The 26,794-nt window shown below is 40.4% G+C and overlaps 1 protein-coding gene across 1 annotated transcript in view; it reads left to right on the forward strand.

Annotated features, from left to right (window-relative positions):
* The first annotated feature begins 3,386 nt into the window (after nucleotides 1-3,386).
* LOC122542706 (cation channel sperm-associated protein subunit gamma-like) overlaps nucleotides 3,387-26,794 on the forward strand; it is a 216,295-nt gene continuing 192,887 nt past the window's right edge. Inside the window, exons 1-5 of the mRNA XM_043680685.1 lie at nucleotides 3,387-3,497; nucleotides 5,383-5,530; nucleotides 7,767-7,893; nucleotides 14,223-14,316; nucleotides 19,461-19,616. Of these exons, the coding sequence (XP_043536620.1) occupies nucleotides 3,387-3,497; nucleotides 5,383-5,530; nucleotides 7,767-7,893; nucleotides 14,223-14,316; nucleotides 19,461-19,616 (636 nt within the window). The remainder of the gene's footprint in view (nucleotides 3,498-5,382; nucleotides 5,531-7,766; nucleotides 7,894-14,222; nucleotides 14,317-19,460; nucleotides 19,617-26,794) is intronic.

Here is a 26,794-nt window from a genome sequence, read left to right on the forward strand (position 1 = left end):
TATCGCATTTCCAACGCCCCTCCCCCAAGTCCCTCCTCCCTACCTTTTATCTTAGCCTGCTAGATACACTTTTCTCATTCCTGAAGAAGGGCTCATGCCCGAAACGTTGATTCTGCTGCTCCTTGGATGCTGCCTGACCTGCTGCGCTTTTCCAGCAACACATTTTCAGCTTTGAAGGATGGACCCCCAGCTGATATCCATGTAGTTTATCAACTGACTTACTGCTGATCCCTGAGTTGTACTGGACTTGCAAATCTGATTGTGGCCCACTCTTGGACTGTAAGAATATGGATTCCTTGACCTTAAACACCTCAAGCACCAACTGACCGTGTCCAAGCTGCTGGATTGACTGGCATACCCCATAACTGACAGCAATCTCCATTACTGGATTGAGGGTTATCTCCCAGGCTTTGAAGCATATTCTGCAGATGTGACACTCATGTAACATAGTTCCACCCAGAAAATTGCCCATTCCCTTGACTAATCACTTTGGGCAACCATGACTGTGATAAAAGGTAAGGCATCACAGAAGAATTGATGTGGCAATATGCAAAAAGATATGGCAAGGGAAGGCAAAGGTACTGTGAACATCAAAGTAAATGCAAATTTAGTGGGCATGAAGAGAGTAACCTGCAAACCCAATGATGCACCATACTCTGATGCATGGAATACGTGCATGTCCTGCATGCACTTTTCAGTGATTTCCAAAGCGCACTTTTGAAGTAGTGAACTATACTATAAGAAAGCAAAGATTCACTATGATTATGTAGTGAGGCTGGTGCATGAATGAAGCTAATCTTGGATTGGGTGGTGCTGAAATGTTGGGGAGTACTGACAAAACTAGAGGCCTAGAAAAGCAAGCAGAGTGTTTCAGGCAGCAAGTACCTATTCAGACTTCATTGACAGGAATTGTTGCTATCTAGTTTCTCCCCATTGCCTGGGAAATTAGCACTATGCATGCATCCAAATGAAACTAGATTATGTAGTAATGAGATGTTAATACGTGCAATTAGCTCTTGCCATTCCTTAGCAAGATTGTCATCTAGCCATTTAAATCCTAATTAGGAAATAGGAAATTTTCTCGACATCAAGAATCTCATTTTTCCATTTTCATCATATTTTCCCAAATAAGTCACCAATGCGCTTTTCATTCCAGGATTGAGAAGACGTCTCCTCCCTGTCCTCACTGCCCCCTTTTCAATGTTTGTTTTCCACAAAGCTAGGGAATCACCTCATCTGAGACAAAAACATGTAACCAGCAAGTGGAAGCTCTAAAAAGGTCAGTGAAAAGGTTGATAACTGCCTCATCAAGCTATGTTGCAGTTAAGAAAAATACATAATATTGTCACAATCTTGCCATAACAATCAAGAGCTCTAACAATGATTTCTATATATTGTTTCTAATTGTGGCAAGAAAACATTGACAACACGTCTTTATCCCTCATATATCATTGCTAATATGGTTCCCAAAGCTGGTGTGCTGAGTGAAAATATGCTAAACAAAAATTAATTTCTGATAAGCAAACATATAATAAAGTGCATGATTCGGAGATGCCGGTGTTGGACTGGGGTGTACAAAGTTAAAAATCACACAACACCAGGTTATAGTCCAACAGGTTTAATTGGAAGCACACTAGCTTTCGGAGCGACGCTCATTCATCAGGTGATGCTAGTGTGCTTCCAATTAAACCTGTTGGACTATAACCTGGTGTTGTGTGATTTTTAACTTTATAATAAAGGGAGTGACATTGCAGCTTGTAACTTCACTCAACATTGGGTTCCCTGCTATAAAAGGAACATACAGTTCCAGAAGTATTGTAAAAAAAGCATTCCAATCCAGGTAATGGAAAATTGGCCCACCAGGCAAAGAGGCATTAACTTTTCTCTGCTCGTAGCTTGAACTCCAATCAACTGGGGGACAAATTGTTCTAGGCCAGCAGAAGGAAATGGGATAGTAGTGAAACAGCAGCCAAGTACACCAGTACTTATCTTCTATTGATTTAGTTTGAAATTAATAATCATAATGTTATTTTACTCAGTAAAAATTACAATGAGGCAAGGGAACAAGCCTCCAAAAGGAATTTGACTATCATTCTGTCATTTTAATGAAAACAAGATCTTGTCTGCTGAAATATTAGCTGGAAACTTTCTAAGTGCTACCTTCAGAATATCAAACATGATCTCATAAGAAAAGATAGAAGGTAACCCTGAGGTCTTTTAACCAAGTTATGGCCTCCACTGCATTTGTGGGAAGTATATATACATTACGACACCTTCTTCCAATAGGGCAATAAGCTGTACCGTCAACATCAGGTTCCGATGCCGCAGGTCTGGAGGTTAATTGCAATATAGTACCTGTAGAGAACATCACTCAATCCTTTGATGATGTTCTGTGGACTGTGAGAAAATGCACAAAGTAGTGTTGGGGAATGGGAATTGGTCAGAACTGCAGCATTGCACCAAGTAGGAAGATGAGGAAAGAATAGCATCTTCACAAACTCAAAGTACAACATCATTGGCCACAACATTTCAGGCAGAACATTTTTGTCAGCTGCTTGCAGTGGAACTGAGTTCCGTGAATCATCTTTCGTGGGCTGCAAGTGCAGCTTAATGGTTTGATCTTTTCATGTTTTTCCTGCTAATCAATAAAAGGTAAAGTTACAAACTGTTGGATGTCTCCACAACATCCTCATTAAATTATGACAATGTTCCGAGGTGGCATGAGTGGTATAGAAAGGATAGCCATCTCAGACAGGGTGAAAACATTGTGTGGTGTAAATGATGGCTAGCCTCTGGCTTAATACTTGTCGCTGCAGTTAAAGTGACAGTCGCTCATATTGTTGCTGATGAAAGGAGACGTACATTTACAAATGTATTTACAGAGCCATTTCATCTGTGCTCCCCATATGCCCACATAGATTTTCTTAATCCTACGCTTTCCAGTTGCTGTTCCAGAGTCTGCAGCTTGGTTGAGGGAGTCTATTTGGAGCCCATCAGCCTAGGGGTGTTGGTTGGATGACCCTGGGGACAGTGTGGATAGAGAGTCAAAACATGCTGTGTGTGTCTTGGCCAGATATAGGGTCATCTCCCTCAGCTTGAACTTCCAAAGGTTTGGGATTTGCAGTCAGATTGAAGGTGGAGGGGTCAGACATCCTAGAATGTCATGAGAGAAGTTTTCTGGGAGGCTTTTATGTGTTTCTTTCTCCAACATGGTGCCTACTGGCACCACCTTGTCTCCTTGTGAAGAAGAGGCATCTAAGTGAGGTCCCTGATTCCCTTTTTCCTTCCCATAGTTGTTGAGCATCATTGGCTACAGTTTTGTGGTGCAATTTGTGTACATATCCAGCAGTGAGTGTGCTGGACCTGGCTCCCTGCAGCTGTAAAACATGGAGACAGCCACTTGCACAGATACTGGAGCCAGCACATTACAGATGGAGTTGATGGACTTTTCCCAAAAGTCTCTGACAAACCAGCCTGCTGCTGCTGTGTCAGCTTGTGTATTTTGATGTAATTAATAATTGCCATCACTGGATAGCACTCTGCTGCCTGTAGCTGAGCAGGTGCCTGGTGTCCTGCATTCTTCTGAGATTTCAGTGTCTAAACTTGGCAGGGTTCAAGAGATAGCCTTACTGTGCTTCCCCTAAGGGATTTGTTGCTTTTTATTCAAATTTTTGGGGGGTGGTGTTGGCTAAAGGGGCTCCCTGATGAGGATCGAAACTTTTTGATACCACTTATGTCTGCAGAAAACAGAAAGGAGAATGAGTAGCATAATAGGAATATGTTCAGTACGGTGGAAATTTGAAAGCAGCATAGCTGTCTATGATGCATCTTACTTGGTTGCCAGGTCATAGATATTTCAGCATCACTATGGGAATGGTCTCTATCATCTCCTGTGATCATTTCCTCGCATGGGTTGAGGTGATGAATGTCAGGCAGGTGAACACTCACTTTTGCTTTTTTAGTCCTGTTGCGGGCATTGAGAGGGAGGGATTGAGTGAAATGGAAGTGGCTGGCACAGTTAGAATTGGTAGAGGTGGAGGAATGATGCTGAGGTGCACTGAATGAGTGACTGAGATGTGTGGAGTGCTGGTAGGGTTCCTGGCTTGGACAGCTGGGATGAATGAAAGCCATTGAGAGAAGATGCACGTAGTGGTGGAAGTAATAGACATGGTGGGCAGTAGCAGAGTTAGAGTGAATGGGAGGTAAGAGATAGATGATGGTTGCACTTATATTTAAGGAAGAGTAGAAAGTTATTATTAGTATTCTTCATACACTGAGTGTTCCTCTGGCTTTGGATACTATACTGATCTGGGTGGGAGCTTCAGAATGACCAGATCTGGTGGCATGATCTCCTTTGCTTATTTAAAGTGAAAAAGGATTGCTTTCCGATCCAGCACCCAATTCCCCTGGACTGTCACATCGCTATCAGCAAACTGGGTGCCAACTTAACTCTGTCAGCCAAATCTGGGATAATTCTTCTCACACTGGAACTGTGAACAGGTTTTCCTGACTTGCAGCATTTGAACTGCTGCATAGCTGAGATTTAAATATAGCCCTGGTGGTATAAATTCCAGAAAGTCCTAACAATGGCAAGTATTAATGCTGCTAATGAGCACACTATAGCACAAGTGCTATACTGTAGAGCCATGGTGCATTTAAAAAGTGGTAAACAACAAAGAATTGTGAGAGGTAACTTGCTAGAGCTCATGGAGAGAAACTCACCATGAAACTCCTTGAAGTGGACACTTTGCCAAATTTTGGTGAAATTTCAGCCCATAATCAGCAAGGGCTAGAAATACACATTGGAATGTAAGGAGGAGGAAGAAAAAATATTTTAATTATGCAAATCACTCTGAATTAGGAGAAAAGTATTGGTGATAGTGCAAAGTAAAACAGTAAAGTGAATGCTGAGAGTTATGCCTTGGAGGTAAAGTTTTATTGTTTATGTAGTTCTAAATGTTTAGAAATAGGTTTTCAGGATGTAAAGCGGATCATTATATTTCTAGGAAACTTTGTAAAGTGAGCAATCAATAGCATTGCCAGTATGTCAGTGAGGTCTTCATCTTTTGAAATCAAAGCACAGAATTATTTTTACCTTCAGTAGGTCATTCAATGGAAATTAACATTTAATTTACTCTATTACTGCAATAGATGAAATGGCCACATTTGAACCAAAGCTTGACTCTGACAATGTTTAATTTTAACTTTCAGGATATCTCTGACAGACTTCAGAGAGGTGTATTAATGTTTGTATTGTAGCATATATCTTATTTGTTCCATAAAATTGTCTATTTTAAAATTGCATTTGATTTTAGTTCTATTCATTTATATGTATAACTCATTGTTTCAATTGACTTTTTTCCTTTTCTATTCATTTAACAGGAGCAAAATGATTTCGCTCGCAGATCTGCATACTTTCAGGGAATGCAACCTATTGTAAAGATAAGATTTCAGCAACCTGTGCATTCAGTTTACACTATGCCAGAATTATTGAAGATTGCCGTAACTGCAGCACCAATGGCTGATAATGGCAAGTGTACTGCATTAATGTCACAAGCAGAAGAAGTATAACATGGAGTAATAATATTTGAACAATGAGTAAAGTCAGAGCAAAATTAGTGAGGGCTTAGTAACAATTGTGTCAACATATTTGACCATAGAATTTATGCCAAAGGACTGGACAGTAGCAAATGTAATTTCTCTGTTCAAAATAGAATGGGAGATGATCATCCATCATGGTAAATGTTTAGTTCATATTCATCCAGAGATACTTAGGTAATTAAGGACAGTCAACACCAAACGTAGTGCCCTGTATAACTAAACACAACTTCTTTGTTTTGTATTTAATTCCCCTTGCAGTACTCAAATACTTGCTGCACCTGCATAACTAACCTTTCCTGATTCATACATTCAGATGCTCAGATCCTCTGTATGTAAGTCCTGTAGTCTCTCATCATTTAAAGAGTATTTTGTCTGCTTCTTTTGTCAAAATGTTAAACTTTATGCAATTCCTTGAAAAAAATCAAAAACCCTGACTTTGAGTTGGAGGCTTTGGATGTTTGTGATTCACTTACCTGAACAGTTGGACAGAAAACATTAGAATTAAAATTTAGAACATAGAACATAGAAGAATACAGCACAGTACAGGCCCTTTGGCCCTCGATGTTGCGCCGATTGGCCTAAGTCATTACTCACTTACCTGCCACTGATCAAACCCCTCCTCCTCTTCCCACCCACCCCAATTTTCTCCATCTGGTAACCCCATGGCGGTAGTGGTATCAACTGGTAATAGTGAGAATTGCAATCCATTAGCCTTACTGAGAGGTGTGCGCAGTGCTCTTGAACTTCTGGATGCTAGTTTTTAAGTGTTTGGAAGGTGCTGTCAACACCTCATCAAGTCTCATTTGACAGCACTTTCCAAACACACAGAAACTTGCATCTAGAAGTTCAAGAGCAATGTGTGCATGTAAATAACCCACCCTAAAAGTTCTTCTTCAAACCTTGTCATCTTTCTGTTCTTGTAGCTATGACAGTGTTCCTTCATCGATTCAAATCCTGGAAATGCCTTCCTAAGAACTCAAGGTATACTTGCATGAGCAGTAGCTGATGCATGAGATTTATTTTCTATCACCTTCTCAAGGGATTACAAATGAGTAACAATTACTGGCTTTGCTGAGGATGTTCACATGCCATAAAAGAGCAAAAATAAAAGCTTTTCTGTTTCTGAATTGGTACTCCATCAGTTTAAGCCTTACCCTAGAGAGCAGAAACAGTTGTTTTGTTGACTTATGCTGCTGTATATGAAAGGAGGAAGAAGTATAAATGATCAATTACACTGTCACTTGCAATATTAAGGTATATGACAGAATTAGGAACTTACAGGCTGCAATAAATACAGTTCACAGTGATATGATTCTACTGGATTAAACATTTAAGCAGTGGGGCAAGGGAATTTCACTGTTCACATTTATGAGGCTTGCACTGGAAAACCCACTCCTTACAAACTCTTTAGTTTACTTTTCCATCAAAACTACCATTTTGTTATTTAGCTCTTCATGGTGCTAGATACCAGGGGAGATGGTTAAATAATAGTGGTGTCATTGGACTCGTGATCCAGGGGAGAGGTTCCCACCATTTGTACCTCAAAGGCAGAGGTGAATGATCTGGGGACATGGTTCTATTCATATCACAGTAGCTAGTGGAATTTAAAATCTTCACCTTAGTAATAGTAAGTTCTTTCAGTTGTTGTATAATGATATCTCTGGTATCTTTACTTTAGGGAAGAAAATTTGCAAACCTTATCAATAGAATCATTCAGTTTGACGACAAGTAATAAATTCTGGCTTTGCCAGCAACACTCAATTCGGTGAAGTATAAAGAATCAAAACACTAATACTGGATCGATGATGTATTCTTCACTCCATTGTTATTGCCTTTCTGGTATGAGATCCAGTAGCTTTGTTGCATTAATTTCCTTATTCCATAACTGCACTGGGTATTCTTAAATCCGGTTTCTACAGGTTAAGGAACTGAACTTGTGTGAGTTTACATTGTATAAGGAACAGAAAAAAATACTGAAAAAATGTCTCATTGGATCTCTATCGTATTTGTTTGTGCCATGTGTTTTTGCTGGAGATCAGGTGGCATTATGATAAATAATGCAATAATGCTTTCTGTTATTTCCTTAGTGTCAATTAATCATGCTGTAATTTGGTATTTATTTACCAAATCTATACTTCACTGCCTTTCTTTGTCTTTTACTTCAGTTTCTGATTGTTTGGCTGAGATTTGTGATATAGCATGGTTTGTTCCTTTGCCATTTAAGAACGGATCTGTAGTTTCCGAAGCACTTATCACAAGCAATAAGATCGGCTTCCAAATACCAGACAAGAAGTATGGAAACAAATTTTATTCAAATAGTTAATCAAAAATGTAGTAGCTGTAAAACTGATCATGAAATTATGTTGTAAAATGACAGAATGCAGGAACTTCATTTTTTTCATGAATTATAAGTGTTTAATTCTACAGTTATTTTAAATAAGTTGCTAAGTATCTTTGCTAAAGTGAAGTGAAATCATAAAACAATGTTAAACTTGGATACATTATCACATTGTGCAATTTTAAGGACAATACCCTGAAACTTTCATTACTAGCAGTTCAAAACATGTTCATTGAGGTCTGCAGATTGAATTTGTACCAAATTGGATGGTGTGCAAAACAGGATGCTGATTCACAACAAGCATAGTACTCTAGATGTGGTCACAGCAATGCTCTGTAAAACTGAGGCATAATTTCTTTACTTTTATATTCAGTTTTCCTCATAACAAGCTATAATTTTCTATTTGTTTTCCTAATTACTTGCTGTACCTGCAGGCTAGCCTCCTGCGATTCATGCATTTGGAAAATAATAGGCATTACTTCTCTACCAGGCAGCACAGTATGTGAGGATGTTCCAGGAGGATCTTTAAATGAGGTCATTGGGTCAAGCTCAGAAATGAAAATGGGGCAATTACTTCACTGGGTTTATACTTAAGCCCTCCCAAAATTCAAAGGGAGATAGAAGAGCAGATATTTAGGCAATTAACAGAAAGGTGTGAGCAAAACGATTATATTTGTAAGGGATTTCAACTTTGATAACATTAACTAGAGAAGCCTGCAAGGCAACTGAAAGGGTTAGATAGGTGGGAATGTTTAACCAGCATCTGTCAGCATCCAGAAGAGCTTTTTGTAACAATATGTAGATAATCCTACTAGAGGTAAAGCAGTGCCTGACCTAATCCAGAGAATGAAGCGAGACAAGTAGTTGAAGTTTCAGTAGGCAAGTATTTTGGGGATTTGGCTATAACTCTAAGTTTCAAAGTGATTATGGAAAGGGATAAGGATAATGCAGAAGTTAAGTAACTACAAAACAATTTCGGTTATCCGAACATCTATTAATTGAATTTCGATTATCCTAATAAGATCTCAAGATCCCTTAAAAACATTATCCGTGTTCTGAACAATCAGTTATCCAAACAAAATACTCCCCGCTCATCTCGTTCGAATAATCAAGGTTGTCCCATAAATGGAAGGGCGAAGGCCAATTTCAATATCATTTGGCAGGATCTGGTAAACATAGAAGGGCTTTTGCCTGAAACGTTGATTTTCCTGCTCCTCGGATGCTGCTTGACCTGCTGTGCTTTTCCAGCACGACTCTAATCTTGACTCTAAATTCCAGCATCTGCAGTACTCATTTCTGCTATAGACTGGAAGTAGGTAAGTCTACATTTGGAAAGTGGGAATCTATCAAAAGTAGTATAGTGAGAATTCAGGCTATAACTCTAAGTTTCAAAGTGATTATGGAAAGGGATAAGGATAATGCCGAAGTTAAGTAACTACAAAACAATTTCGGTTATCCGAACGTCTATTAATTGAATTTCGATTATCCTAATAAGATCTCAAGATCCCTTAAAAACATTACCCGTTTCACTCTAAGAGTGAAGGGCAGCAAGTCCAGGGAACTGTGGATGTCAAGGTATATCAAGACATAGAATCAAACTATTCGGATGCAGACTGTTTGGTTCAACTAGTCCATGCCAAATTAAACTAGTTCAACCTGCCTGCTCCTTTCCTTTTCATGTACTTAGCCAAATGTCTTGTAAAAATTGTAATTATGCCTGCATCCTCAGGAAGTTCATTCCACATTTGAACCACCTGTGTAAACAATTTGCTCCTCATGTATTTTTTTAAAATCTCTCACCCTTCACCTTAAAAATATGCCCCATAGTCTTGAAGTCCCCAATCCTAGGGAAAACACACCCACCATTAGCCCTGTTCTTAACCCTCATGATTTTATAAACTTCTATGAAGTCACCTCTCAACCTCCTACGCTCCAGTGAAAAACGTCCCAGCCTATCCACCCTCTCCCTATAACTCAAACGTTCCTTACCCAGCAACATCTTGATATATCTGTTCTGTACCCTCTCCAGCTTCATAATATCCTTCCCTTAACTGGGCACAGTACTCCTAAAGAGGCCTCACTAATGCCCTGGACAACCTCAACATGACTTCCTAACTGCTAAGCTCAAAGGATTGAGCATGAAGGCAAGGGTGCCAAACACTTTTGTAACCACCCTGTACATATATGATGCAAACTTCAAAAAATTAGGTACCTGAATCCCAATGTCCTTCTGTTCTACAATACTATCAAAGGCCCTACTAGAGATTGTCTGATCAAGAAAAAGAAGGAAGCATATATAGCAAAGAGTACAGTGGGTGGATAGGGGTGGGATGAAGGTGATAGGTCAGAGAGGAGGGTGGAGTGGATAGGTGGAAAAGAAGGTAGGCAGGTAGAACAAGTCATGGGGACAGTGCTGAGCTGGAAGCTTGGAACTAGGGTGAGGTGGCAGAAGGGGAAATGAGGAAACTGTTGAAGTCCACATTGATGCTCTGGGGTTGAAGTGTTCTGAGCCGCAAAGACCGTTCCCTCCGTGCTTCCGCAAAGACCGTTCCCTCCGTGACTACCTGGTCAGGTCTACGCCCCCTCTACAACCCAACCTCCCGTCCTGGCACCTTCCCCTGCCACCGTAGGAATTGTAAAACCTGCGCCCACACCTCCTCCCTCACCTCCATTCAAGGCCTTAAAGGAGCCTTCCACATCCATCAAAGGTTTACCTGCACATCTACCAATATTATTTATTGTATCCGTTGCTCCCGATGCGGTCTCCTCTACATTAGAGAGACTGGATGCCTCCTAGCAGAGCGCTTTAGGGAACATCTCTGGGACACCTGCACCAATCAACCAACCGCCCTGTGGCTCAACATTTCAACTCCCCCTCCCACTCTGCCGAGGACATAGAGGTCCTGGGCCTCCTTCACCGCCGTTCCCTCACCACCCAACGCCTGGAAGAAGAGCGTCTCATCTTCCGCCTCGGAACACTTCAACCCCAGGGCATCAATGTGGACTTCAACAGTTTCCTCATTTCCCCTTCCCCCACCTCACCCGAGTTCCAAACTTCCAGCTCAGCACTGTCCCCATGACTTGTCTTACCTACCTATCTCGTTTTCCACCTATCCACTCCACCTTCCTCCCTGACCTATCTCCCCACCCCTACCCTCCTCTCATTTATCTCTCCACCCTTCAGGCACTCTGCCTGTATTCCTAATGAAGAGCTTTTGCCAGAAATGTTGATTTTCCTGCTTGTCGGCTGCTGCCTGAACTGCTGTGCTTTTCCAGCACCACTCTACTCCAGAATCTGGTTTCCAGCATCTGCAGTCATTGTTTTTACCTAGCAGGGATAGCAGGTAATTATAGAGAAGTTAGTCTGACGTCATTGGTAGAAAAATATTTGGGAAAAGTTCTGATTAATCAACACTTAGGCAGAGATTGATCAGGGGGAGCTCAGATTCGTTAGATGATGATCCTGTCTGACTAATTTAGTTGAGTTTTTTGAAAGGGTGACTAGGTATATCGATGAGCCTAGTGCAGCTGAGAGTTCAGGAAGGCCTTTGACAAGGTCCCACATGTAAGGCTGATCCAAAAAGTAAGGTTCCATATCAGATTGTTGGTCAGTTGCAGATGCACAAAGATAGGTGGAGGCAAAGGTAACTTTGAGTAAGTGGTGAGGTTGCAGAAGGACTTGGATCAGTTAGGAGAGTGGCTGAAGAAATGGCAGATGGAATACAATGTGGGAAAATTTGAAGTTATGCACTTTTATAGGAAGCATTGAAGTGTAGAATATTCTCTTAATAGGGGAAGACTTTGGAAGTCTGGAGCTCAAAGAGACTTTAGGAGAACATTGGTGCTAATTTGAGGCAACAAATTGCCTTTACATAAAAGCAAAATACTGTGGATGATAGGAATCTGAAACACAGAGAATGCTGGAGAAACTCAACAGGTTTGGAAACATCTATAAGAGATCCAACTACCATCTGCACTACATGGATGCTGGCATCCAATATCTCCCAGTTTCTCGAAACCCTCATGGTATCTTTCCAATCCATTTGCAGATGCTTCTGCCTTCAGTGCTGCACTTTGGGGTACAACAGTAACCAGCATTTCAATGCTGCTGCATGACAGTTTGTACACAGGAACAAGCAACCAGCTCAACCAGCCGGATGCATCTTGCTCAATCACCTAGTGACTATCTGCACACTTGCAGCCTTTCCTTGTTTGCCTCTTAACCCAGTCACTGAGTCGAGCAGCTTGTCTTGCTGGCCAGCAAGGGGAGCTGGATCTTTATGTTTAGCAAAGTACTTCATCAATGTTAGACATATACCATCTGCCAGCACAAATATATGTCCTGCAAGTAGACAACCATTTTTCAAGGTTTACAGAGAGCAATGCTCCTTGAAGTTCATGAAAACACCTGTCAGTCAAAGGGTCCAGGCACAATAAATCAAGGACTGCCTCTGAAATTCCAGAGGCTTGGCTATGGTGAGGCATCTAGTCTAATTCTGTTGGTCAGGAGGTCAATGTGTACACCACAGTTAAGTGCGCAGGTCGCAGTCAGCACTGTGGCTCCATAGTTGCCAGTCTAGAGGTTAACATGTTCAGGAGATATCTAGGCAGCAGTCAGGGGCCTGGACACTTTTTATCTGGACCTGGTTAGTTAGGTTCTTCAAAGGGTGTGCCATGGTAAGTCTGTGGGGTCCATCCAATAAAGGCAACAGAGAAGGAGGTGAGGGTAATGAAGGACTCGCAGCTGTGGGAAGGAGACTGGGAAATCTATTTGTGGGGATTGGGGGCTGCAGATGCAGATTGGGAATCAGTAAGGATGACAGTAGAAGGACGTGTGGCTGAAGATGATTGGACCTAGGATGACTACTCCTGGGCAAAAGTGAGGACTGCAGATGGTGGAAATCAGAATCTAGATTAAAGTGGTGCTAGAAAAGCACAGCTGGTCAGGCAGCAAACTGAAACAATCAAAAAGCTCAGCTGTAATCTTCTTCATAGAACAATATTTAGTAGTAATTTGCTGTTTGGGTGAAGTGCCCAAGGGCTCAGTATCTTCACTTATATGTAAGTGACTTTAAGAGAAGGAGGGAAAAAACTGGAGAAAGGAGAAAGTTGATCAGAGCTCAGTCATTCAGATGTGAATATATAATTCTCTTATTACCATGCATTTGAAAATTCAACTACTTGTTTCAATCAAGCTATCACACACACTACTATAGGGAATTCCTAAATTGCACAGCTGGTCTATGAAGAATTTTTGTAATATTCCCAGTGAAGAAGACAGGAATGAAGTTGGGGCTCCAGTACCATACGCTATTTTTAGCTGAGCATTCACAAACTGAACCAATGTAATATCCTACCACTTCACTCTTACTTCTACTGATATAAAAAAGTGCTTTAACCAAATTTCTACTATTTCTTATGTGGTAATCACTGTTAGCCAAATTTTGCCTACACTTTCACATTGCTAAAAGGATACACGAAGTTGAAGCTTTTCATCTTACATTAATCAGGCGCAGGAAACAGGATTTAAAATAGTGTCCCTTTTTCCACGTATAGTTCTTGCATCCTGGATCTGATGAATGCTAGATGAAAATCTTGGACTTCTTGCCCCCTTTTAGCAATACTTAAGGCCTTTATTTTCATTACTAAGTACAGTAGTGTGGGAGGTGGAGGGTCTGGCATGCCTTCCCTAGGAAGGTAGTTGAGGCAGGAAACCTCACAACCTTTAAGAAATATTTAGATGGGTACTTGAAATGTTATAACATTCAAGGTTAAGTGCACCTATCGTAGTAAAGTGATATATTTTTTGGCAATGGAGACTCAAATGAGCCAAAGGACCTCTTCAGCATTGTATGATTCTTTAATCCGGGAATCAGCATGCTAACATGATAACACAAATTTATTCTCAAATACTCTATTAAGTTAACATTTCTTAGTTTGGACTTAGCAATTAAAAGATACAGAACTTGTGGTTATGGCACAACATGAAGAATCCAGAGGTTGTGAATTCAGATCTCACTGGTGTAAATTGAAGAATTGAGTTCTATAATTCAGGTAATTTGTGGGATTGTATCAGATAAAATAACCAATGTGATACAAAAGTCAACTAATTCACTTGTGTCATTCAGTCTGATGCCTAGTCAAACAACTTGGTGTGCAAATTACCAATAAAGCATTACTGTTTTTGTTTGTTTATTCCGTTAATACAATGTGCTTTTACTGTAGAAGCTATTCAGTATTAATTTTCTCTCTTTGTTTTCTTTTCACAACACTTTCTCTTTAGTATTCTTTTAAATATCGATGGATACTTAAATTTCCAAACTGTGTTTGAAGTTGGTGTTGACCCAAATATCAAGCAATTTGACATTGGACATGAGGTTAGCAATATTTGGCTCTTCCTTTAATTTAGTGCATATCTTAATTAATTTAAGTGAGGCTAGATATATTATTTCGATATCAAATTACTGTGAATGGTAGCAGCAGGTCTGGCAGCATTTGAACAGAGGGAAACATTATCATCAACTCTGTTTCCGACTTCAGCAATGTTGCCAGACATGGCGTCTATTTTCATCAAATCTGTTTTAATTTAAATATTACTTTAAGTCACTTCCTACTACAAACAGTAAAATTTATTAGGGTTAATTCAAGGACATTAGGTTAGAAGTTTCATGTTCATTCAGCAGAATTATGAAAGATTACAGTTAAGTTCATCTGAAAGTAAGGAATACTCATGATGAATATAACAACAATGAATCATATTTCAGGAATTAATGGTATTTAATAGGAAGAAATAATCAATGGACTAGGGTTATTCAGCCATAGGGGTAGACATTTCTTAGTTTGCAGATTACATACAGATGATTATTATTCTGTTAGGACACAGTGGTGAACACTTTTGTTACTTAAATCAAACACCTGGAAAAGCTCACCTCACCTCCTAATCTGTTAAAATATGAGTGACAGAGAACTCCCAAATTCCACTATTTAAAGAAAATAGAATCAATTTATTCTTTCATTCTAAAAGTAAACATTAAACATCAGCTATTCACAACTCTAAGCACCCCCTTTCTCTTAACTGCTTATTACCTGTCTCCACCTCTATAACAATGTGCTGTACTAATAAGATACTTATTAAAATTATGTCAACTTAATTTCAAAACCACATAGAGGCTGTTGTCTTCGCTGTCTGTTTGCTTCCACCTGAAGGTCTCCCTGGGTTGTCGTCTTTCTTTTACTGCGAATATGTTTCATATGAAAAGATAACCTTTGATGGAGAGTGTTTCCTAATTTCTTGGATCTTGTTGATGGCAGTTGCTCTGTCTGCAATTTTCAAAAAACCTGCATTTTTATATTCCCAACAGTGAATTATCTCATTGGTTCGATGTTAGCAAAATAATACATTCAAACTCGATTGGGTTTTAGTATCCTGGGGCATAATTTAAACTGATTGGTTAAATTTAAATTGTTGTCAAAACAGCAACCAACTCAGGTATCAATTTCACGGCCAAATGTTACGTATTTTCAATTTTCTAGTGCACTCTGAGACTGCTATCTAGTCATATTACATAAGCTTGTAATCTCTCAGTTCAAAACAGCATTCACTCTCTCTTAAAAGTGCAGTATACACCTTCAACTTCATAACAAACTGACGGGATGTTCCTTTGTGTGTTATATTGAATGAATCTTATTTTAAAACATTTAAAAAGTAATGCACAAGAGAGTGCAGTATGAGCATTCACTATAATCTGTTTGCATTGTCAGAAGAAATTAATAGATATCCTATGTCCATGGAATGTCAGAACAAAGTTAATTTTCCTGATATTTTAGATTTGGTTTCGAAGTCTACGGCTTATGGAATTAATGTAGCTTTCTCCTGTGGTAGAAATATGCTGCTGCAGCATTTGATCCTTTGAGCGGTGTAGGTAAAGGTGAGAATTGTGGGATAATATAACAAAAATGAAATAATCAGAATCTTGACATGGGCAAAAAATGTCCAGTTTTCCCCTGAAGAGTCAATGTTCAACTATCTTATTTTTAAGCAATTGCATTGTCAAAGGTAGCCCAACTTGTCTTATTTCTGTAAAACTTGTGATTCTCTCCTATCCTGAGAAACTAGACGGTGCCAGTTCCCAATTCAGACTGGAAACTTGGTAGCAATAGCTTGACCCTTGCTTTTTGAGTCATTCATCCAGCTCTGTCTTCTTCATAATATCCATATATGCTCCATGGATACTGTCCTCTTTCATCTGTCATCAACAATGGCAAACCAACAGTCTCACCTCACATTATGCTTGCTTTTGAATCAACTGATGTCACTTCAGCACTTCACTTTGTAGCTCAAGGACATGGTGCTGCCAGGCTGCTTGGAAGCAGGGATATGCATATGTATCATGCTAAAACAGGGTATATCTTAGCTTCATTTCTTAGGTCTCATTCACTTTGTACTTAGAGTCTGCTGGCTTCTGTGACCTGCATTACGTTTTAGTGCATAGGGACAGGTGGTAGCTGAACATAGTTTAGAGCACAGAACAGTTAAGGAGGTGAATATTTTGCTTTTTGCGCTGTGCCACATTGATTTTACCTGTGCCAGCAGCTTATGCAGGAAACATTTTGTGTGCTTCAACCAAACAACCATTTAAGAAAATCAAAGAAGACCTATCTTTAATGAATGTAAGTGTCATTCAGGGTACCATGACAATAAGTCAAAGGTCTCGTCACATTCCATTAGTTAGTCCTGCAGGCTATTGTGTGTAAATTGCTACAATTTTTAATTCAGCTACTTGTTAAGAAATCTACAATCAAGTACTGAAACAATGATTTAAACAATATTATATGTCGCAACCAAAATAAGACTCCTCAAGTAAGCAAATTAAACATCACAACTCAACTTGGCTATTACCTTATTAAAGGTGGAATTTAGCTATAACCAAGAGTGTCTGTCTCTGACATCCAGAGTTTGATCCTTGTGCAGTGTTGTTCTTTGAAGTTCTTAACCTTCAGGTCAATGTTGTGACATTATTGATCTTTTACATTCTTTCATCCAAAATATTTTGACTCTTCTGGCATCCTTCAATTTGCAGCTTGCTTCCTTATCATAAGTGACTCCTTTGTTCCTTATTACATTTAATCTCAACAGTCTGTTTGAAGGCGTAGCCTGTCTTATAATTAACTTCTTAAATTCTTCAGTGGGGCAGTCATTTGTCCTTATGGCCAAAGGCAGCCGGTTATCAAGCAGGTGTCAAAATAGTTTTGGTTATGTAGCCGCAACTCCTCCTTTCCCAGGCATGACTAATTGCTTTCAATCCCTTATGAAACAGCTTGTCTTTGCCCCTTAGCAATGATAAGCTTAAGTGCAATCAGTCTGGGGGTATCAGCTACATCAGTTGGGGTGCCGTGGAGGCATTAGTCTGGGACCAGGTCAAATTTTCCTGTGAGACAGATGGAGGAACTGTGTACAATGACACTGGATGGAAGAGCAACTAGTGATAATGCAAAATCAGAGGTAATGGGGTGAATGTGTAAGAAACTCAGTGGAAGTAAAGGGTTAGCAGTTTTGGAGGATGATGTGGGTGAGAATTGTTGAATAGACGTGATGCACACAAGTATGAGAGTTATAGTCCATGAGCCTCAGTGAATTGAATGTGCAGTAACTGGGTTAGAGTGAATTGTTACCTTGAGAGTGAGGTAACGGAAAAAAAAATGATGGCATTCACCTATGCAGAGCACAATAAATCATTAACCTTCTTTCTGTGCTGTATTTGCATTTCACCTCGGACTCTGCACTGACCTGGGCTTCTATCTCATTCCAAGCTGGCTGAATCTGATGGCTTAGGTCTTTGAGGGTAAGCCTTCTCTCCATTATCTTTATCCACCAGCACTCTAGGTCTCTGCTGGTGAACTGAGAAGCTAACATGTTTTACTGGACTACTTCATTTGTGTCAATGGTACAGAAACCCTGTTTGAAATGTGGTTCTTAGCTTGCAGCATCGGAAACAATCTGGAGCTGGTCCTAGGGGCATGAACATCGCAAGGTTTGGGCAGCAGGGAGAGATGGAAGAGGCTAGATATATAATTAATAAGGTGAAGGGTGGAAGATTATGTTAGAAAGTCAGCATAGATCAAGGCAGACGAGGCACAGGGAATTTCACTTGGCCAAAAGATTAAAAATTCAACCCAAATTGTGACCAGTAACGTTTTAATAGCCCTGAGATACTTAGTCAGATATAGAAATAATGATGTCAAAACAAAATGTGTGCAACATGCAAAGTAAAGTTAGTATGTTAAAGATAGATTTAATGAACCATATTGTCAATGGTATTAATAATAACTATGAAATTAACCTAATAACAAATGGTGAGTTAGATTAAAAAGCAACAGATTCACAGCAAGGATTAAGGTAGATGGATTGAGGGGCAAGGCAGTAGAAGCATCGAAGGAGGGCTGCAAAATAGAAATAGGTGATAGGAATTAAAGGATGGTGTTAAGATTGTTGGGTGACAAGAGGTGTCCTGGAGGGCATACACAAATTGCCTTTAATGAGTCAGTACCATTCTTACTGCTCACTTTTCCTGAATGTATTTATAAACTATATTTATAATATCTTTTGTAATTGACTTCAATATCCTTTTCTTCATATTCCTTTTTTGAACTTCATATTGTTTAATTTGTTGTTTGACATCAACCTGAGGGTTTGATGGATTTCAGGTTTTCCTTTTCTATTAACTTCATTCATGAAACCACTGTGGTTGCCAACAAAAACTGTGCCTTTGTCCTTTGTTTTTCTAATTGCTACTGGTAATGTATTGAACTAAGTGCCTAACTGATAACTTCTTACTGTTTTGGGGATCATTTTGACTTTTCTGTTGTAGCTAATATGGATCATAGTGAATCAGTAGCCATTGTTCTGGGCTACAGTTCACTCTTTCCAGGTCAAAGTTGTTTATCCATTGATTGCCAATCCCGGTTGCAGTCATTGTGTTTCTCACCCTTCAAAATTGCAGGCAATGAATGGAATAAGGAAATGCTGGCTGCACAAATAAATCATTATAATAAACAGCACAACTTTAATACATTGACAACTCAACAGAAACAGGCTAATTACTTAAACTAAATTGATGGCTGTTTTAGGGAATTAATAAAATGATTTCCAATCTGTTAAGAGCACTTGCTGTCAGGATCATACTTTATTTCTGATGATATTTCTCTGGTTTCCTATTTTTGTTATTCTATTGATAATTTTTTGAGATGCCCAGTATGTCAGGTTAGCATCAGAAATAGATTATCCCTTTTCACTCAGATTTTCTGCAATAAATTTCTATGGGGCAAATGTCTTGAGATTCTCACCAGTGGATTAGATGTTAAAGTATGTTTATTACACAAAAATAAAAGTATGAGATTTTAATTTTTATTACTTGAATAAATTAATCATACAAAGAAGAAAATTGTAATTTTAGTTTTTTTGCTTTAAATTTAGAATAGAAATTAGAAGTCTTCAAAGATTTTGATTTTTGTTCCTTTTTAGATTGTAGAAATTGGAAATTTAATTTCAATCCCCAATCCATCAAGTCCTCTCTGGTATTTATCTGAAAATAGTCCAGTTCTGATACTCGGAGGAATTACTGATCGCAAGGTGGTCCTCTTATCTACCAGTGAATTTGATGATTTTACTATTTTGGAGGTGAAGTACAATTCTTTTTGAAAGAACAAAATTTCTATTTTGGAAAGCATATATTGCAGTCTATATGTATTTAAACAAAAATAGCAATATCAAATGATGAATATTGACAATTTTTAAATAATATTATGCACATGTCTGGCACTATTCCATCTAAAGTTGCATGAACTTAAGTTCTTTACATAGTTATAACTGAAATGCTTAATACTTACCATAGGATGACACTAAAGCAGTGTATTTTCCAGAAAACATAAGCCATTTTGCTGAAGAGAAATCGTGCTTATCTTAGTTCTCAACAGAAATCAGTCTTCCATTTTGCTCCTGCTTGTACTTTTGCTGAATAGCCTAGGTTTGGATGTTGGTGCTGGGAGCAGTAATGGAACTATGATGATACAATGGCTTTTTTTTGTGGAGAAAGATTGAGACAGAGGTCCTGAAAGGTCTGCTCAAAGCCAATAGAATAAACAGCTTGTGAGGCTTTGGTTTTCTTTTACAATGGAACAACAGAAGCAGCCTGAATGGGTGGAGTCAACCTCCCAAAGATACAGGATTTTTAGTTTTAGCGTTCTGGAGTTGCTGGAGTCTTGAAGCTGGATATGGAAGCTCTTCTTCCTCTCTCAGTTATAGCTAAAAGCTTGGGGTTCTCTTCCTGCTCCTGGAATTACATGTGAGACAGTCTATTTTGTTGAACTTGCCTTTGACAAGGGTGTATTTAGGGGATATTACTATACTGGAACAGTTAATTGGTAGTAGATAATACATATTATTTAACTAAGCATTTCAATAGAATTACAGTTAAGGCAATTTTTAAATTTGATCTGTATATTAATTGTAGTGTAAAAATAAAGTATATCTTGCTTAAAGCTGCGCAGTTTGACCAATCCAATTGTATCTGGAACACTAAGCCTTACACTTAGCCTAGACCCTATTTTTTTTTTAAAAAGCTATCTTCTTCGTATACTTGAAGAGGTTTGGTCTGGTCCATAACAGACTAGCAGTTTATACTATTACAACAACTACTATACCTCTTATCCACAGGCATTTCTAAAAGAGCTGCCCTGATTACCTGTCATTCTGATTGACTATGAAGCTTAATGTCAGTGCAAGTTGATAATAAACTGGCCTGGATAGAATGCATCCTGCGTAATATTCACAATTGTTCACAATCTTTCATCCCTCATTGGGAGAGATAGTATGGTCAGATTGGAGGGTTGCCAATGTTGTACCACTATTTAAGAAGGGTGAAAGAGCTAAACCAGAAAATGACAGGCTAGTAATATTAGTGGGAAAAATATTGGATATCATGACGGACAGAACAGGCTTTCCTTCAGAGAGCTTTGGATTAAACAAGGAGTAGCAACACCAATGTTTTAAAGTAAAACAAAGGAGTGTGGATGCTAGAGATCTGAAACAAAAACAGTAATTGCTGGCTAAACTCAGCGGTTCCGGCAGCATCTGTGAGAAGAATGCAGAGTTAACATTTCGAATTGAGTGGCTTTTCATCAGAATTGACAGCAACTAGGAAAGGCTGGTATTTATGCTGAAGACAAGGTTGAGGTGGTTTGATGGGTAGGGAGAGAGTAGATGGTCAGGATGGTCTCAGGGTTCTCCACTTCTTTCTGAAAAGAAGGACTGTACTGTCCCCAGACACCCCACCTGATCAAGCTTGTCCTCACTTTGAACAACTTTTCCTTTAGGTTCTTTCACTTTTCTTCACATTACATGTGTGGCTGTGGGTACCTGCATAAGCCCCAGTTAGGCCTGTCCCTGTGGGATATGTGGAACATTTTTTCCAATCTTACTCGAGCCCCTCCCCACAACTCTTTCACCGGTACATTGATGACATCATCAGTGCTGCTTCTCTCTCTCAATCTGAACTTGAAAGGCTTATCAATGTTGTTTACAATTTCCAGCCTGTCCACCCCTTCACTCGGTCCATCTCTAACTCCTTCCTTGCTTGACGTTTCTGTTTTCATTTCTGGGGATAGGCTGGTCACCAATATCCATTCCAAACCCACCGACTCCCATAGTTACCTCAGTTATATATCCTCATACCCTGCTTCCTGGAAGGACTGCATCTCACTCTTCCAGTTTAGTCATTTCTGTTGTACCTGTTCTGATAATGCCACCTAATGCAGGAGGCCCTCAGAAATGTTCACCATTTTCCTCAAGTGAGGATTCCCCACTACCATGGTCAACAAAGTCCCTTAGATGTGTCCCACACTTCTGCCCTCACCCCTCCTCTCCCATAACAATGATATGGTCCTCTGGCCCTTACTTAACAATCCACCAACCTCTGGATCTAAAGTATTGTAAGCTGCCATTTCTGAAACCCCCAAAGAGATGCCACAACCAGACACATACTTACCTCCCCTCCTTTGTCAGAATTATGCAGAGACTGTTCCCTTCACGATGACTTAGTTCACTCCTCCTCCATTCCCAACACCTCCCCCATTCCCAATACCTCCCACACCCACACTGCAACTTAGCATGCAGTTGCAAAAGGTGCAACATCTATCAGTTTATCTGTTTCTTCCTCACCATCCAAGGTCCCAGATATATCTTCAACTGAAGCAGCAATTTAACTACTTCATTCAATCTTGTCTACTGTATTCCCTATTCTCATTGTGGTCTCTTCTGAATTGGGGAAACAAAATACAGACTGGGTGACAGCTTTGCAGAACACCTACATTCTGTCCATAAAAATGACCAAGAACTTCCAACCACTTGCCACTTTAACACATCACCATGTTCACAAGCAAATATTTCTGCTGCAGGCGTGCAGCAGTGTTCCAATGAGCCTCAGAGCAAGCGCAAAGAGTGGCATCTCATTTTTTTCATTTGGAAATGCTACAGCCTCCGGAAATCAACATCAAGTTCAATATCTTTAGAGCCTGATTCCATCCATTTGTGTTTTTATAAACCTACACACCTAGGCCTATTATGACATACAGTCATAGAGTCATACAGCATGGGAAAAAACCCTTCGGTCCAATCAGTGAATGTCGACCCATAATCCCAAACTAAACTAGTCACACCTGTTGGCAGTTGGTCCTTATCCCTCCCCTTCCTGGATCTCTCCGTTTCCAGTTTCAGCGACTGACTCAACATGTATATCTACTTCAAACCTACTGATTTCCACAGCTACCTGGACTACACCTCCACCCATCCCCACCTCCTTTAAAAAAGCTAGCCCCTACTCCCAATTCCTCCACTTCCGCCGCATCTACTCCCAGGAGGAACAGTTCCACTCCAGAGCATCCCAGTTGGCCTCCTATTTCAAGGACTGTAATTTCCCCTCCCACAAGGTCAACAATGCCCTCCAGTGCATCTCCACTTCCTGAACCTCCGCCCTTGAACCTTACACCTCCAACCATAACAAGGATAGAACCTCCCCTCGTCTTCACCTTTCACCTCACCAACCTCCAGATAGAGCACATCATCCTCCGTTATTTCTGCCACTGACAGTCAGACCCTACTACCAGAGATATATTTCCCTCCCCACCCCTATCAGCATTCTTCAGAGTCCATTCTCTCGATGACTCCCTCTTTAGGTCCGTGCCCCCCCAACCAACCCATCCTCCACTCCGGGCACCTTCACTTCCTGCCGCAAGAGGTGTAAAACCTGTGGCCACACCTCTCGCCTCACCTCCATCCAAGGACCCAAAGGATCCTTCTACATCTGTCAAAGATTTTCCTGTACATCCAAGCTCCTCATCTATGTCATAGATCATAGAACAATACAGCACAGAACAGGCCCTTCGGCCCTCGATGTTGCGCCAACCTGTGAACTATTCTTGGCTCGCCCCCCACACTATCCCAAAATCATCCATGTGCTTATCTAAGGATTGTTGAAATTTCCCTAATGTGGCTGAGTTGACTACATTAGCAGATAGGGCATTCCACGCCCTTACCACTCTCTGCGTAAAAAACCTGCCTCTGACATCTGTCTTAAATTTATCACCCCTCAATTTGTAGTTATGGCCCCTCGTACACGCTGATGTCGTTATCCTAGGAAAAAGACTTTCACTGTTCACCCTATCTAATCCTGTGATCATCTTGTATGTCTCTATCAAATCCCCTCTTAGCCGCCACCTTGCCAATGAGAACAGGTTCAAGTCTCTCAGCCTTTCCTCATAAGACCTTCCCTCCAGACCAGGCAACATCCTGGTAAATATCCTCTGCACGTTTTCCAATGCTTCCACATCGTTCCCGACATATGGTGACCAGAACTGTACACAGTATTCCAAGTGTGGCCGCACCAGCATTTTTTATAGTTGCAGCATGATATTGTGGCTCCGGAACTCAATCCCTCTACGAATGAAACCTCACACGCCGTATGCCTTCTTAACAGCACTATCCACCTGGGTGGCAACTTTCATGGATCTATGTACATGGACTCCAAGATCCCTCTGCACATCCACACTGCCAAGAATCTTTCCATTGACCCAGTACTCAGCTTTCCTGTTATTCTTCCCAAAGTGCATCACCTCACATTTACCTGCGTTGAAGTCCATAAGCCACCTCTCAGCCCAATTCTGCAGTTTATCCAAGTCCCCCTGCAACCTATAACATTCCTCCACACTGTTCACTACTCCACCAACTTTAGTGTTGTCTGCAAATTTACTAATCCATTCACCTATGCCTGCATCTAAGTCATTTATAAAAATGACAAACAGCAGTGATCCCAAAAAAGATCCTTGTGGCACATCAGTAGTAACTGGACTCCAGGCTGAATATTTTCCATCAACCACCACTCGCTGCCTTCTCTCATAAAGCCAGTTTCTAATCCAAACTGCTAAATCACCCTCAATTCCATGCCTCTGCATTTTCTCCAACAGCCTACCATGTGGAACCTTGTCAAAGGCTTTACTGAAGTCCATGTATACCACGTCAACTGCCCTACCCTCATCTACATGCTTGGTCATCTTCTCAAAAAACTCAATGAGGTTAGTGAGACACGAACTGCCCTTGACGAAACCATGTTGACTATCTGAAATCAAATTGTTGCTTGCTAGATGATTATAAATTTTATTTCTTATAATTCTTTCCAAAACTTTTCCTACAACAGAAGTAAGGCTCACTGGCCTATAATTACCTGGGTCATCTCTACTGCCCATCTTGAACAAGGTCACAATATTTGCAATCCTCCAGTTCTCTGGTACCAAACCTGTAGACAATGATGCCTCAAATATCAAAGCCAAAGGCTCTGCTATCTCCTCCCTAGCTTCCCAGAGAATCCCTGGATAAATCCCATCCGGCCCAGGGAACTTGTCTACTTTCACTCCTTCTAGAATTGATAACACCTGTTCGTAACTAACCTTGATCTTTTCTAGTCTAATATCTTGTACCTCATTCTTCTCCTCTACAGTATTCTCCTTTTCCTGAGTGAAAACCAATGAGAAATGTTTGTTTAGCACCTCTCCGATCTCCACAGGGTCCACACTCAACTTCCCACTTCTGTCTTTGATTAGCCCTATTCCTACCCTAATTATCCTTTTATTCCTTACATACCTATAGAAAGCTTTAGGGTTCACCTTTATTCTATTTGCTAAAGACTGGTCTTGTCCTATCATTGCTGTTCTTAACTCTCTCTTTAAATCCTTCCTAGCTGATCTGTAACTCTCCATCGCCTCATTTGAACCATCATGCCTCATCAACACATAAGCCTCCTTCTTCTTCGTAACAAGAGATGCAATTTCTGTTGTAAACCACGGTTCCCTCACCTTATCACTTCCTCCCTGCCTGACAGGGAAATACCTATCAAGGACACGCAATATCTGTTCCTTAAACCAGCTCCACATTTCTATTGTCTGCATCCCCTGCATTTTGTTACCCCATTTTATGCATCCTAATTCCTGCCTAATCGCATAATTGCCCTTGCCCCATCAATAACTCTTGACCTGTGGCGTGTACTTATCCTTTTTCATCGCTAAACCAAACATAACTGAATTATGGTCACTTTCTTCAAAGTGCTCACCTACAACTAAATCAAGCACCGGGGCTGGTTCATTTCCAAGCACCAGATCCAGTGTGGCCTCCCCGCTTGTTGGCCCTTCAACAAACTGTGTTAGGAAACCCTCCTGTACACATTGGACAAAAACGAATCCATCTGACATACTAGAGTATCTGTTGCTGTCAATGTGATCTCCTTTACATTAGGGAGAAAGAATGGCAAGTCGCAGAACATTTCGGAGAACACCCCTGAGGCACATGCACAAAACAACCCCACCGCCCAGTGGCCAACCACTGCAACTCCCCCTGCTGCACCACCAAGGATATGCAAGTCCTGGGCCACCTCCACTGCCAAATCCTAGCCACCCAACGCCTGGAGGAAGTACGCCTCATCTTCTAGCTTGGGAACCTCTAACCACATGGTATCAATGTCGATTTCAATGGTTTCCTCATCTCCCCTTCCCTCACTTCATCCCAGATCCAACCCCCTCCAACTCGGCACCGCCCTCTTGAACTGTCCAACTTGTCCATCTTCTTTCCCACCTATCTGCTCCACCCTCCGCTCTGACCTGTCACCCATTTCCCCCCCATCTGCATCTACCTATTGCCTTACCAGCTACTTCACCTCGCCCAACCCTACAACCATCCTATTTATCTCTCAGACCCCTTCCGCTTCCTCCCACCACCCCCACACTGTTCTTCTCCCCACTGTTTAAACCAAACAAATTCAACACCCAGAACAAAAAATACTAACCGCTATCACTCGCCTCCTTTGAATAGTACAAGTGTTTCCTTTTTAACTTGTAAGCCTTTTCCTAAGGCAGTATCTGTTAGCTATAATCAAACTGCCCCTAAACCCAGGCCTCTTGGAATTACTGTTTTTGACGACCTTGCTGAGAAACAAAAAGCTACACATATAGCAAGTGGCACCGGAAGTAATTCAGAGATTACTACCTTTTGGATCCTGTTCTTTAATCAACTTCATTGCTCCATAAACTAAAGATGACTGAAGAAATTGAGGGTTTGGTTAAGAAAAAGAAGGAAGCATATGTCAGGTATAGACAGGATAGATCGAGTGAATCCTTAGAAGAGTACAAAGAAAGTAGGGCTATACTTAAGAGGGAAATCAGGAGGGCAAAACGCGGACATGAGATAGCTTTGGCAAATAGAATTAAGGAAAATCCAAAGGGTTTTTACAAATATATTAAGGACAAAAGGGTAACTAG

This window comes from Chiloscyllium plagiosum, chromosome 41 (genome assembly GCF_004010195.1).
Source record: "Chiloscyllium plagiosum isolate BGI_BamShark_2017 chromosome 41, ASM401019v2, whole genome shotgun sequence".
Taxonomy (NCBI): Eukaryota; Metazoa; Chordata; class Chondrichthyes; order Orectolobiformes; family Hemiscylliidae; genus Chiloscyllium; species Chiloscyllium plagiosum.